General features: G+C 40.6%; 1 protein-coding gene across 1 annotated transcript in view; it reads left to right on the top strand.

The window, feature by feature from the left end:
- Positions 1-5,441: 5,441 nt before the first annotated feature.
- The window catches only part of Mdy (diacylglycerol O-acyltransferase), an 82,104-nt gene continuing 73,975 nt past the window's right edge, over positions 5,442-13,570 (top strand). The window contains exon 1 of the mRNA XM_070668379.1: positions 5,442-5,903. Within this exon, the coding sequence (XP_070524480.1) occupies positions 5,779-5,903 (125 nt within the window). The 5' untranslated portion in view covers positions 5,442-5,778. The remainder of the gene's footprint in view (positions 5,904-13,570) is intronic.

Genomic DNA, 13,570 nt, shown 5'->3' with positions numbered 1-13,570 from the left:
AGTAGAGCATTAATAAAGAACGCGCTCGTGTACTGATCCACTTGAAAATATGTGTGCGCCGATACACGCTCGCTCTCACCTGCTTTCGCCTTTTATGCGCGGCGCATACGACATTTTAAAAGCAATAACCTTCGTGGGGCGTTTAAAGCAAGTTTCTTAAAGCGTTAATAACACGGGTGCATATGCATTAAATTCGCCAATAATTTCGCAATGGCGAGATCTTTATAAAAATTTCCGCGTGAAGCGACAAAAGAATTCATTGGGCAGGAATGGCGTCTCTCGGCGCGTAATAAACCAGGCTGAAATTTATTCACTGGCGATCGCGGGCTCATATCGATGCGAAAAGTTCGGCGAGGCGCCGCGACAGTTTCGTAAACTCCCAGTGGACGCGATATAACGTCATTATCTCTCACGGTGTGCATTAAAAGAGCGAAACGCGTTGCGAGATTTATACTGGCGATGCGCAACATCTATATGCGGACCTTTGTCAGGGAAAATGGGAGCGCTCTCTTTGGCCGACGACAAAAAGCCGATAGGACACACGTAAACAAATCCCCAACGGGGGAGTTCGGAGTTCGCCCGTCCTGGACGCGCCATTCATTAATTAAACCCCATTTAAGTAGGCGAAGTATCCGAACGGCGGTAAATAATGGGACAGTTGGCGACATGTCTCGATAAACTAGGACGGTCCGGGCCCGTCCTAACTCGAACGTATACGCGGCCGTTCGTTTCCCGACGAAATTAATTCGAGCCCGCGGGAGCTCGTCGAAAGGGGTAGGACTGCCCACCAGCAACGCCAGTAATATTTCAAAGCTGCGAAAACCTGCCGATACAACGGCGACGAAACTTGTTTTCCTTTTGGGCTACTAAATAAATTAGCCGGCAGGTGTGACGCCCAATCGTGATTGGTTTTATCGAGTAGTCTTTCGCGGCTCTCATTTGCGAAGGAGCACGTATCCGTACATGTTAATAGCATAATTTCCAAGTGTTAAAATATAATCATTATTTCCTACTTCGTACCACTCGACACTTGGTAATCTATTTAATTTTTGAAGAAATGTAATTATCGCGCATATATATTTTTAATTATATTATTCTTATAATTCTTCTTAATAATTTTATTACGTTATAAATTTGGAAACCAAACTAGAAACGCGGATCGTGAGAGAAAAGTATACCCGCGACGAATAAACGGGTGTTTAGCCCGTGAAGCACGGTATTTTCTACGCTCGTGATTATGATAGTTTAATTGTCGCGATACTAATCACGGCTCGTGATCTCGAGGCCGTCCCCGCTGCGGGAAAAGCGACGATGACACCACGTTGTTCGGTACGTACGGCGCTTGAATACAAAGTGCGGATTCCGGTTGACTGAATCCGCTTCGGGGGTGGTTTACAGGACAAGGGGGGCAATAATCCCTAGTGGCGGCGGTTCGACCAATATTGCGAAAGTTTTCGAGCTTGCTCTTGGAGCCGACTGTTAAAGTTCAGCCGGCCGTCTTTTCCGGGGACGACTGACACACGACCGCGAGACAATAAGGAATGCGACTCGATGTGCCGCAAAAGTCGCTAGACATTGATGGATGCTTGCCATTTTTTTTCCCCCTCAAAATATATTACGTTATATTTTAAGGACGAAGTGCATTCCCCGCGCGCGTTTGTCCGTCGCCAGACAACAATCGTGTACATTTATTAAATGTTCCGCTTTCAAGTTACATCCGTCATCAGATAAAACTAAAAGTAAGTAATTTTATCTACGCGATTTATTTAATTTTATTTTTTTTATGTATCATTTTTTTTTCTTTCTTTTTGCAGTACAATATACTCTTGTACCGTCACACTTTTCATTGCTCTAAAGTCTGAACTTTTCTGAAATTACTTGCAGATACCAAAATGACGAAGATGAAACAAGTTCGGGATAATTCGATATTACTAAATCATACTATGTTCAAGTATTACTTCGTCGATAAGTGGATTATATTAATGATAAATTTGTTCACTTCACGCTCACCCTTACGCCGAAAGGCAGAAATTCTAGAGCTGTCGCTGGAAATTTCATTGCCGGATAATAAAACCTTTAGCGGTTTCGCGCGACACGTAAAACGGCGTACATATAAGATCGTGGCACTTGAAAATTTGGCCGTAAATGACGAATTCCAATGAGAGCTAGAAAATACGAGGATCAGTGGAATATCTAGTCCCGCGGGGTGTCCTAAAACATCGGTTAAAAGGGCTACGGGGCCGTAGGTGAAAACGAGAGAGAGACCGAAAACCGAAATCGTCTAAACTTCCGGAGCTGGGCTCGAACGGGCGTCTGCGAGGGGACGTGTAACTGCGTATGTGGCATAACGTGCCCGCCATAGCACCAGGTAATACCTGCGGTTGGCCGTAAAGGGAGTTCACAAACGACTTGCGCGCTTTTCCTCTCGCTACATTTTCCCTACCGCGGTACCAACGACCGCGCTCACGGAATGCGCGAGTTCGCGTTAGGAAGTGCCGGGCGAACAAGCATAGGCACGCTATGTGTAGGGGCATTACTATGTGCCGTTTTTCGCCTCCGATTTCTCGCGACTGATCCTCAGTCTGCGCAGAATTGTTCGCAAAATTCCCCGCGCGAAACGCGTTACTGAGCACACATCGTTGCCCTAATTTTCGCGAGACTTAATTTGCAGAGATGCACACCCCACCCTCCAGCTGAAGGATTAACGCGATTATATTCGGATAAAGTACGGCTAAATTTTAACATCAGAGAAATACTTAAACCTGCAATTGTACAATGTAATTTATTTTTACTTCCAAGTGCTTTTGCGTTTCTTAACGGAAATATGCGCATTATACTTTAACAACATTATATTTTAAACAAATAACAAATTAGATCCTGACGAAAATATTTAATTCGAAAAACGAACAGGACAGAATTTAGACGTGATTAAACTGCCTTAGATTTAAATTACATATTTCAATTTAAGTATTTTCAGCGCGTGTCTTATCTTTATCAGGCCGTTACAAAGTGACAATTTGATAGTAAGAACACTGATAGTAGAGGATAAAGTTCAGAATCGGTATAAAACGAAAACGGCTTTTGAAGCGCGACGAACGTTTACGAGATGGAAAATGACTTTTGCATTTATAGCCGTTTATATTTTATAATAATCTTGAACTTTGATGACCGTCAGTGGCATGAAACGGAAAACTAGATTATACTATCAGTACGTGCCAATCCGCTCACCCGAGGTTTCATACAAATGCGATTTTCAACTGTGAGTCTTTAAGTAAATTTATCGAGGACGCATGGGTAAATATGCGACTATTCTGTTTTTCCATTTTTATATGAGGATTACCGTCAAGTAGTTTACCATTGGGCGAATGTTTGCTTGCCACTCTGCGGTCGATAGAATACTAAAGTCCTTTACAAGATTAGTATTTGCTCTGCAACTGGATTGGAACTAACAAGCCGGGAAACGTGAAAATATATAAAGCCAACTGAATTTGAATTAATAAATTGATCAATTCACGCAATGCATTTGTTTTATTACATTGTACGAGAGTAAAAAAAAATTTCAAATTTTAAAAATTATAACGCGGCTTTTTTACCAATTTTTTTTTTTCTTTTTTTTTTATAATATCAATAATTGTAGGTTTCCATTTCTCGTTGATTATTATTTTCACATATTTATCGTCGCGTTAAATCTTAGGATTTTCCCGGTTACTTTGCATTTAATGAAACCGTTGTACCACGACGAGAAAGAAATAATTCGCGGATCAACCTGCGTGTATGTACATGGGCTCTCAAGAGCGGAGGGATTTCGATTTGTTTCAGGGGAAAATCACCCTAAACAGTTCGCAGCACATCACGTCTCTATATAATAACGGGTCGTGGAAACTCATACGCGTCACCGCTTGGTAAGCCTGCAATCTACGAGGGTAGATCCCTCATACATTTTCCAAGGATCTTTACGGGTCTCGGCACCCTGCGCCATGTGTACTTTAATTAGCTCGAGGTTCCACGTCTCGTTTGGCTTGACGGTACCTTACAGCCTTCCGGCGGCCGATTCTAACGAACATTTGCGAAATTGTCTCACGCGCCCGGGCGGCAGGCCTTATTTGCCCTGAACTTTGGCAGATCCCGAGCCAAAAGTTAGTCGAAATCGAAGTTCCGCGGCGAGGTGACAGCGCCACGCTATCTGAAATCTTAATGGAAGTGACGACACGGTGATTACTCCGCCGTCGATGAGACTTTATCGCTCGGGATGTGTTACTGTCGAATATTTGATTTAGGAATGACCGACAACCTGCCACCTTTCACCGTAATTGGATCGTAACATGAAACAGGCATCCACATGATGCGATGAAATTGGAATCTGCTTTGTTTTTATCGGTAATACACGATATGGACACATTTTCATTAACGTCGAGAAAGCTCGCATGCCTTATTTGTAATTACGATTATTAATGAATGGCTGGAACCTGCCTGTCCACTTTGTTTCTTTTAAAGAAATAGTTTCGAACAAGTAATAAAGCATTACAGATGCGAAAAGAAGGAAAGAGAGAGTACGCACCTTCGGACAGCTGATAAAAAAAAACTCGTTTAATGTTTTATATATCGTTTTTCTACGACAGAAAAAAAACTAATACTATTATGGACGAGAATACATCATGTTTCAAAGTTACTCAGCGGTAACATTTTTTTCAATGCAAAGTCGAAATAAAAGAGCTATTAAAATGGATAATTGTAAAATCGAAATTAGGTCGTACAGCGAAATTACAATCGTCCTGTAATTACCTATTTTAATTATGGATATTATTCAAAAATGACTTCAGGTTTAAAGGATATCGCTCTGAATTAATTTCACATTAAATAATAGAAGAAAAAAAAAATACATAAAAAGGAGGGAAACCTATTACACTATACCATCAATTATCGTTTATCGATTACAATTTTTTAACTGTATTTTTTCAATTTGTACTTGCGAAATAATTAGAGGCAATTATTTATATTATATATATTACTCGCGAAAAAAAAAGAAACCAATAAAAGTAATATTATTTATTAAACTATTAATTAATCCTTGAAATAAAAATGTTTCAAAATCATAAGATTACTTAACGTTGGCGTGATCAACTCAATTTAATCGTCCTGAACATTTTTTTTTATTTTTAAAGTCATCGTCGTTACGAACAGTTATTGAAGATCTAAACATTATTCGAGCATGCTTTCTAAGTTCTTTCGTATTAAGAGAGCTAACAATAAGACTGTCGCTAACTCGGGACGATTTCAAAGGGCACGTGTACACGTGATTGACGCGTGCTTCGAAGGCGCAAGTAAACCCGCGGAAACTAGTTGTCATAAACGTGCAACGGTACCCGTTGGAAAAGCAAAGAAAAAAAAAAAAAAGGAGTGGATAAACAGTCATCGATGGAAGGAGAAGGAATAAAAAAAAGAACCGCGATGCTTCTTGGCGCTATAGATCACGTCGTAAACGTTAAGCGCGTGTGAGAAAGCCGGAGGCCTTGCGGAGATAACTCTACGCCGTTCGCACATCGTTCAGCGAGCACGTCTCTCACGCGAGGAGGAATTCCTCATTATCGGTATCAGTTGCCGCCGTCGTCGCTGTGCGTGCGAGTTACCAGTTCCTAAACGTGTGCCGGGCGCCGGCTCTCGCGCGTCTTTCTCTATCTCTCTCTCTCCCCTTGTCTCTCTTTCTCGTTCGAGTGCGTGATTCGACGCGACGTGAATCAGGGCCTGCAGCACGCGTGTTTCTATGTGCGACACGACGACATGACGACCGAACACGAACACGGGGACGAGCCGCGGATGCGATCGCGCAGGACGAAGAGCGTTACGAGAGCGGAGGAGATTCAGCACGCGGAGCAGAAGGTCCGCAGATCGCAGCCCGATAAGCCGTAAGTACGCACTGTCACCGATCGTTTCCGCGTTACGGAACCGCGGAGAGTCGAGTCGCCTCCTCCACGTTGTACCGTACGTACGTCGCCTCGCGGACGTCCGACCGCCGCGACGACGAGCACGACCGCGCTATCGGCGAGGCGTGAACCCGCCGCCACGGCGGTTGACATCGACAGCGGGATCGTGGCACTGCTTTTGGGGACAACGGTGACGGTAACGAGGAAACGTTTCGCCAAGTACGCGGCGACGCGAAAATTTTCGTCAGGCCTCGGGTAACGCACGACGTAACAAACGCGTTTCGTTTAACGTGCGCATGCCCGCTCGCGTCGTATCTAGTGAGATGGTACGAGAGGGGATATCCCCATTCTTAGAGAGGCTCGTCTCGTCTTTCTCTGTTCTACGTTCTACATCGCGCTCCTGTACTGTAATCGATGCCGGAGGTCAGCCGCCCGGCGTGGCGTTCTGCGTGCGGCGCGCTCGGTCGAGCCTACAGCTCGTTTCACAGAACTGGAGGCATACCGTGCTGATTGCAAAATAATGAACACTGAACATGCACGCCATCGATAGAAAAAAAAAAAAGAAAAAATCTCGTATACAAAAAAAAAGCTAACCGCGAAATTATTTCTTTCTCGTGATTTTTGTTTCCCTGGAGTCACGGTTTTATTCACGTTCGGCAATACAGATCGTATAGTTGCACCGGAACCTATATTGGATATGATATCAAATACTCTATTTTTTTATATCTAAAAATACTTGTAGTATGTCTGAATCTCTATCAGTTGATGCAACAGAGTAGACAAGCAGAGTTGCATAATGAAAAAATACTTTACTGCGATTCGTGATGTAAGATTATTACGTCAATATAACGTCGTTGCACATGTTACTTAACGCGAAATTGAAATGCCTCAAGGCAATGTTTGTAAAAAAAGAACGGTATTTTATTCCAATAAACTTAATTGCGAGAAAAACATTGACATAAAACCGTGTTTGAATATTATACACTTTTACGTAACAGAGGTTGAGTTTTTATTTTTTAGATAATGTCACCGCGTAGCATCATTTATTACAAACATTGAATTTTAATTTCAGTATAAAGCACGGAGCGAATAACGTTGAATAATATAGGTCAGAGTATTCCAGGATTCTTGAATGAATTTTATAAAATAATATTTTTATGTAATAATTTTTATGTAAAAAGAAAAAGAATATATATGTTAATGCGAGTATGTATAAATTATACATATACTCAGAACGTAATAAACCGTCCAGTGTATAATAACGTTCTGCTTTTGTTGCAATCTCGAATTTGTAATAACGTTATTAACCTTTGTTTTATGCAATACCACATTATACAAAATCGCATGTTACATATTGCGTACATATCGCGTTACTCTTGTACACTCGTGTGTTACACGCGAATGTCGGTTAACTGCGACTTCGCAAGTAATGATTGTTCATCAATCAATATTGACCCTTTCCCCTCCCCCCCCCTCCTCGGGTGCCGCAAGAAATAGCGTTGCATTGAAATTATGACAGCTTGTTGAATCCACGGTGTAAAATTAGATATCTATATCGAGGAGTATCTATCATTTCTGGTACAAGCAATTGTTCCAAAGTTTTAGACACTTGCCCGACTGGACAAATCTCATTCGTCAAGCTGGGCTAAGTTTCTTCCCGATTGCGTATAATTAATGCACGCTCCTTGCTATTTCAGAGCTTCACGTCGAAACCATCTATTCTACTCTGTCGAAGTGTCTATCAACGAAGTCGAGGTAGACTTCGACTGTATTATGCTTGTAACTTCGAATGTAAATCAATCTTTAACGAGATCGCGCCATCAAATTAGAAGAACTTGGAAAGTGGAATAATTTGAGCGAAATGTACGAAAAGAACGGTCTTGTTAAAGTATCTAAAAATTTAGTTTCTGGTGTGTCAGAAGGTGGCTTCTCCTTGGATCATTAAAATAATTATGTAAGTCGCGAGATGATGACGTTGCGGAAAAAAGTATATTAAATTGTAACAATCAGTTTGAATTTTTTTTATAATTATTTTAATGACCTAATCAAATTATTTTTAGGTTTAATTAATTTTTTTTAGATACTTCGACAAAATCGTTTTTTCTGTACGCAAACTTCAATCTCGTGGGATACCCTGATCTAACTTTTATAACGTTTGTAAAAAAAGAATGATAAAAATTTTATTTTATATTATTCAGCGAAATGTAGCCAAGAGATTTAAAAGTTAATCAATCAAATGTGTTTTTCGCTTGGCGAGATAAAAAAAAGTCGTCATATCATGATTCTTAACATTAAGTGATAATATTCATCATTTTACGGATAAAATTCGACGTATAAATAATCAAGTACCGTACGTATATAAAGTTAAAAGTTATCTAGTTTAATAATAATTGACGCATGACGGATATTATTGAAGAATTAAATAGTCTTTGAAATTGATATCAAAAATTCTGTGGTAATAAATTAATTGAATAATTTTAATCAATCCATGTTTTATTCATTGCTTATTGTTTACTAATAATTTACTTGTCAGCTGAGTCTGTTACGAACGAGTAAAATATTTTTAACAGCTGCGTCATGGAAATCAACATAACTATTTTCCTCTTAAGAACCAATATTTTTATCAATTCCACGTTGTGGTGAAACATTTATTTTTAACAGGTAAAAATCAAACTTAAATATATATATATATATCTCGATAAAACGCAAATAAATAAAGTTATCTATAAAATATTTTACTGAAATAATATTGATAAAATGATCACCCGGCTATGTCGTAAAAAGCAACGCGAGTTTTATTTTTTTTCTCCCCGATCAAGTTCTAAAGTTTAATATTTCAAATATACATAAACACACGCGTATTATTTTTCTTTATGTTTAAAACCCAATATTTACTTTCCCTTGATAATTAATTTCATTATTGAGATTTAACGAGCACGTATCAAGTTACTGAAACTTGATATTTAATTTTAATTTTATTATAACGTAATTTTAATTATAAAAGTAATCTGATGTGCTAACGTTAATAATTTTATCAACACGGTTAACGATACTGGATTTAGATTCGCGGCTTTCCTCGTCAGGCAGATCACAAGAATCTAGGTCAAGGTTGCGGACAAGGGAACTTTCGATCACGCGAATGCATAAACAGATTTAAACGCTTCCGTGCGCCCCGGTGTGCGTAATTAACCTCCGGCTCGTACTGAGATTTAGCTTCAACTTCCCGGCAACATAGTCGTCACTCTTCAGTGGCTTCCGGAACTGCTGGCGTTCCGTACAGTGGAATGCATGGCAAAGTATGAAACGCCAGTCTTTCCGGTGCCGTTAATTAATATCTTCGGATACAACGCGCAAAATAACGCTGACGTTGAAAACACTTAATCTCTAAGCGTTACGTTTCCGCGCGTGTAAAACAATTTTTCAATATAATAATTTTTAAATATTATATATCTTCGGCGAACGAGTTTAGAGAAAAATATGTTCTGTATACCAGTTGGTATTATTTAATCTTGTTTTATTAATTACTGGTATTGAAAAAGAGTATATTATGTTATCGGGAAATTTCAAACTCACAAATTTAAGTAATAAAGTATCAAAATTATAATATATTATTACAACCTACGTATACATTATTTTAATATTGACTTCAACGAGAGATCTCATTATGAATGAGAAAAGAAAATTTCTCATGGAAAATAAAACTGTATTATATTGAAATTACTGTTACAAATCTAATGTTATTATTGAACTTGAAAAATATTGTGAATTTTATTATGTACCTACTTTTATTAGTCTCTTACGCGCGTGTGAAAAAGCTAGATAAAAGTTGATGCATGTGCGTGTGCGTATGTGTGGGGGCGTGCGCGCGCGCGCTTTCTTTCATATGCGTTTCGCTCATTGCGCTCAGTAAGAAACAGAAAAGAGGAAAAGACAGAGAGTAAAAACTACCCCTCCAACACGATATAATGACTTGCAAACAAGAGTTTCTCGTTCTCGAAAATGGCGAGTCTCTTTTGCCTTGCCGCGTCGCAGCTTCTTTTCCATCTTGGCGCGCATCTCCTTTATTCTTCCCGGCCCGCTCCTTATACCGGCGAATCCATCCTCGAACAAACGATCCTTATATTTACTCGCGGCGTGTTTGTCGAGCGCTTCTCTTGTTTTCACGAGTTTGCAATTAGACGCGCGATGGGTACGAGCCTGCAGCTGGGCAATATCGGATTCTCGTCGTCTTCTTTCCGCGCGCGAGCGACGGAGGTGCACCAGAGGCATAGCGCGAGAAAGACGAGGGACCGGTTGCTTTACAATGTATTTCCGGAATGCTCGAGATTGACTTCGGAGTTTCCGATCTCCCCCGCGCGTTCTCGATTTCGGCACCGGTAGTACCCGGGACGTGTTTGCTCACCTGATTCGACGGCTTCTCTCCGCGCGTCTTGCCGGTAAAGAGAATTGCCAAGTTCACCGATGCATTGTTTAACTGTATTGTAACGCTCACTCAGCGGAGCAACAATCGATTACCGCCAAAGACAAGATACAAATTGGGATCTTCCACCTTGCTGGTAAAGAGGATTAGCCAACTCAAATGCTACATCTGATGAGTTTGCACAAACTAGTTCGCGTGTACATAACCAGCGTATATATATATGTATATATCTACATATATCTTTTATGAAACGTTTTCGTAAGTTTACAAAAGAAACGAGCGTTACATTTGAATTAGAACGTTGAGAACTTTCCTGCGTGTCAAAATTCTTTGTGACAACGGAGCCGCGATGAAACTTTTGATAAACCGCTCTCTAACGATTAACGAGGCGTTGAGGCAAATCTCGCACCAAGATTTTAATTTACGTCGGGCCGTTGGCTACGTTATTATCGCGCGCACCGATACTAACTCCGGAGTCAGCTCTATGTGCGCCCCATATTCCGACCGGGTGGCGCGTTCTTTGGCAAAAAGCCCCTTAATAAACCCTGAAACCACGCGTTATCCCCGCGGCAGGCGGCAAATTTTCCGCCCTAACGTCGAGCGCGCGACGGTGAAATTTTTGCCTCCCGTACACCCTCCGCCGCTACCCTGCCCTCCGTCGCTACTTTTTTGCATTTCGTCGAGTTCGGCAAAAACTTTTAATCTCTCGCGAGCCCAGCACAGAGAACCGTCTCGAGTAACGCCTTCGAAACGGATGAGGATTAACGGTATTGTGCTGTCAATCCTGCAACCCTTTCCACCGAGAGCCCCTGCCTGCTACCACCGCGCAATTTTTATCGTTCTTTCTTTTTCCACTGTCTCCCGGCTCGTTTCCACGGTAAGATTGTAGGCGGCAACGGCGGATTTCGCACGCGAAATCAGGCGGAAGAACAATGGTGGCGATTACGCCGGCGGAAGGGACGGAACGAGTGTCCGGATTAGGACCGGTTGCGGTTTTTTTTTTCCTCTTTTCTTTTCTTTTTTTTTCCGTTTTTTTGCGGTAACTCGACATCGTCGGGCCGAAGCTCGTGTTCTGCTGAATCGCCGCGGAAGGTGACGCGCGGGATGATACCTTTTCAGATTTATATTTCACAAACTTTAACGCTATACTGTCCGAAATCATTTGATACGGTGAGAATAAAAAAATTAATCGACGAAACAAAGACTGCGCGAGCGTAACCTTGCGCTGTGCATATAATAAATTGTTGTTTACCATTATTTTACTTTAATTAAAAATACCTCGCGCGTGTCAGATATTGCGAATGTTTTCCGCAAATTATACGTAAACCGATATTTTTCGTTATCGTCGTGTTTTCACCTATACGGCATTGGAATTCGCAATTATATGGGTGTTGCTAGCACCGAGTCTAAAGAAACGCAATATAATCTAACCGCACCTGTGAGTCAAAGGTGACGAGAAGCTGCCCGTGTGGTTTCGCTAAGAGAGGATAAAAGAAAAAAATACTATATATAGCGGTCGTGCCACGACCGGCTTTAAATTAACTTCTTCAACGCTTATCTGACTTACACGAATTCCGTTTGCCATTTATGAGACACGTGAGAAAATTTTTATGAATCCCCAGAATGTACTACCAAGATCGAAAATGTTGGTGGAAGAAATCGTAATAAAGTGGTTTGTCAAGGGAGAAAAATAGCAACGCAAACAAAATGGAAGATAGGCGGGCAGATAAATAAAATAGACGGACAGATAGGTAGAAAGAATGAAAGACAGAGACGGCAAACTCGTAGCGTAAGGGCGATGCGAGCCGCGGTGAGAAATGAATTGAGAACCAGGTGAAATAAGAAGACGATAGGTAATCGATTCCGAGCCCTGGAAGTGCGAAAGAGGGAGGCGCGTAAGGCCGAGATGAATGAAAGCGAGGGAAGAAAAGCCTGCTTAAAGCATCGTTTAATTTCCCTTCATGAATCATTTAAAATATTCTCCTTCCAACGTCATTTCTTATTCTCTTTCGGCCCACCGATTCAGCAACCGGACGTTGTAGTAGGAAGACTCCCTCCCTCATTACACGGGTAATATATGTATATCCGTCTGTCGTTTAAATATTCACGAGGCCTTCCGGTGTCGGAAAGATTCCCGGGGAAAATACCATCCGGCAAAGGTCCGGTCCATGCGCAAGGTGCCATTCTTTCATTCACCCTCCCCATCGGATGTTTCTTATTCTCTAGCACGTCGTGCCTGTACTTGCGCGAACAACTCTTCGCCGTTTCTCTATGCAAGATCGGGAGAAAAAAAAAAAAAAGACCAAACGAACCAAGAGAGGAAAAAAGTAACGTGGCTGTTCTTGTCAGAGTGGTTCTCGAATAGAGTTAGAAACAAAAGACCAGCACCTTTATCTCTCGCGGTTTTGTCAATTTAGCTAACTGGTCAAATATACGCGAAATTTTAAGTGAAACGTATAATTTCAAGTAAATCGATACTTCGTACTGCATATTTTGGTATTGCGAAGATCGTATATTTTTATAATTGAAATTCTAAAATCTGCATTTAACAATTAAATAAACGGCGTTATATTCTTTGATCTGAATGGAGGAAAGCTAAACAATAGCTGTTAATTACATCGTGGTAAGAAAACAACGGGATTAATAATGTGAAAAATATCGTGATATCGTTTGCTGAGTGTTAATTTTGGTTGACGGTCCGTATATAATTTTCATATAAAACCGCGCGCAACGTGCTCGCTCTTATTTACAAACGTATAAGTTTCCCTCTAATTATTTTATAAAATACAATTTATTTTTATTAACAAATAAAGATATTACTACTTTGTACTTCTTTTTTAAATATCTGCTGTAAACATAGTTATTACGTTACAGAAAAATATGTAGATGAAATACGAGTGCTATCAAGGAATGCCAAACAAATCAACGAAATATGTTGCACGAAAGAAAAACGGTACTCACGTACGCAAACGCGATGGTTGTTACGTATAACGACAAAGCGATATTCTTTTAATCTTAGCGCACGATATTACGTTACAACGCCGGCAGGAAGATCACGTTAGCATTGAATATAAGTCCTCAATCTCGGTATAATTCATGCAACTCACTATGACACAGGACATTAGTCACCTGTGATATACGTTGAATAATTATTACGCAAATAGATATGCAGTCAGATACATCGTTATTATGCAGTATGAAGTATACATCGTTTGCGTATCAGTCTCAA

This window comes from Cardiocondyla obscurior, linkage group LG17 (assembly GCF_019399895.1).
Source record: "Cardiocondyla obscurior isolate alpha-2009 linkage group LG17, Cobs3.1, whole genome shotgun sequence".
In the NCBI taxonomy this organism is placed as follows: Eukaryota; Metazoa; Arthropoda; class Insecta; order Hymenoptera; family Formicidae; genus Cardiocondyla; species Cardiocondyla obscurior.
This window is presented reverse-complemented; position numbering and strand designations above follow the sequence as displayed.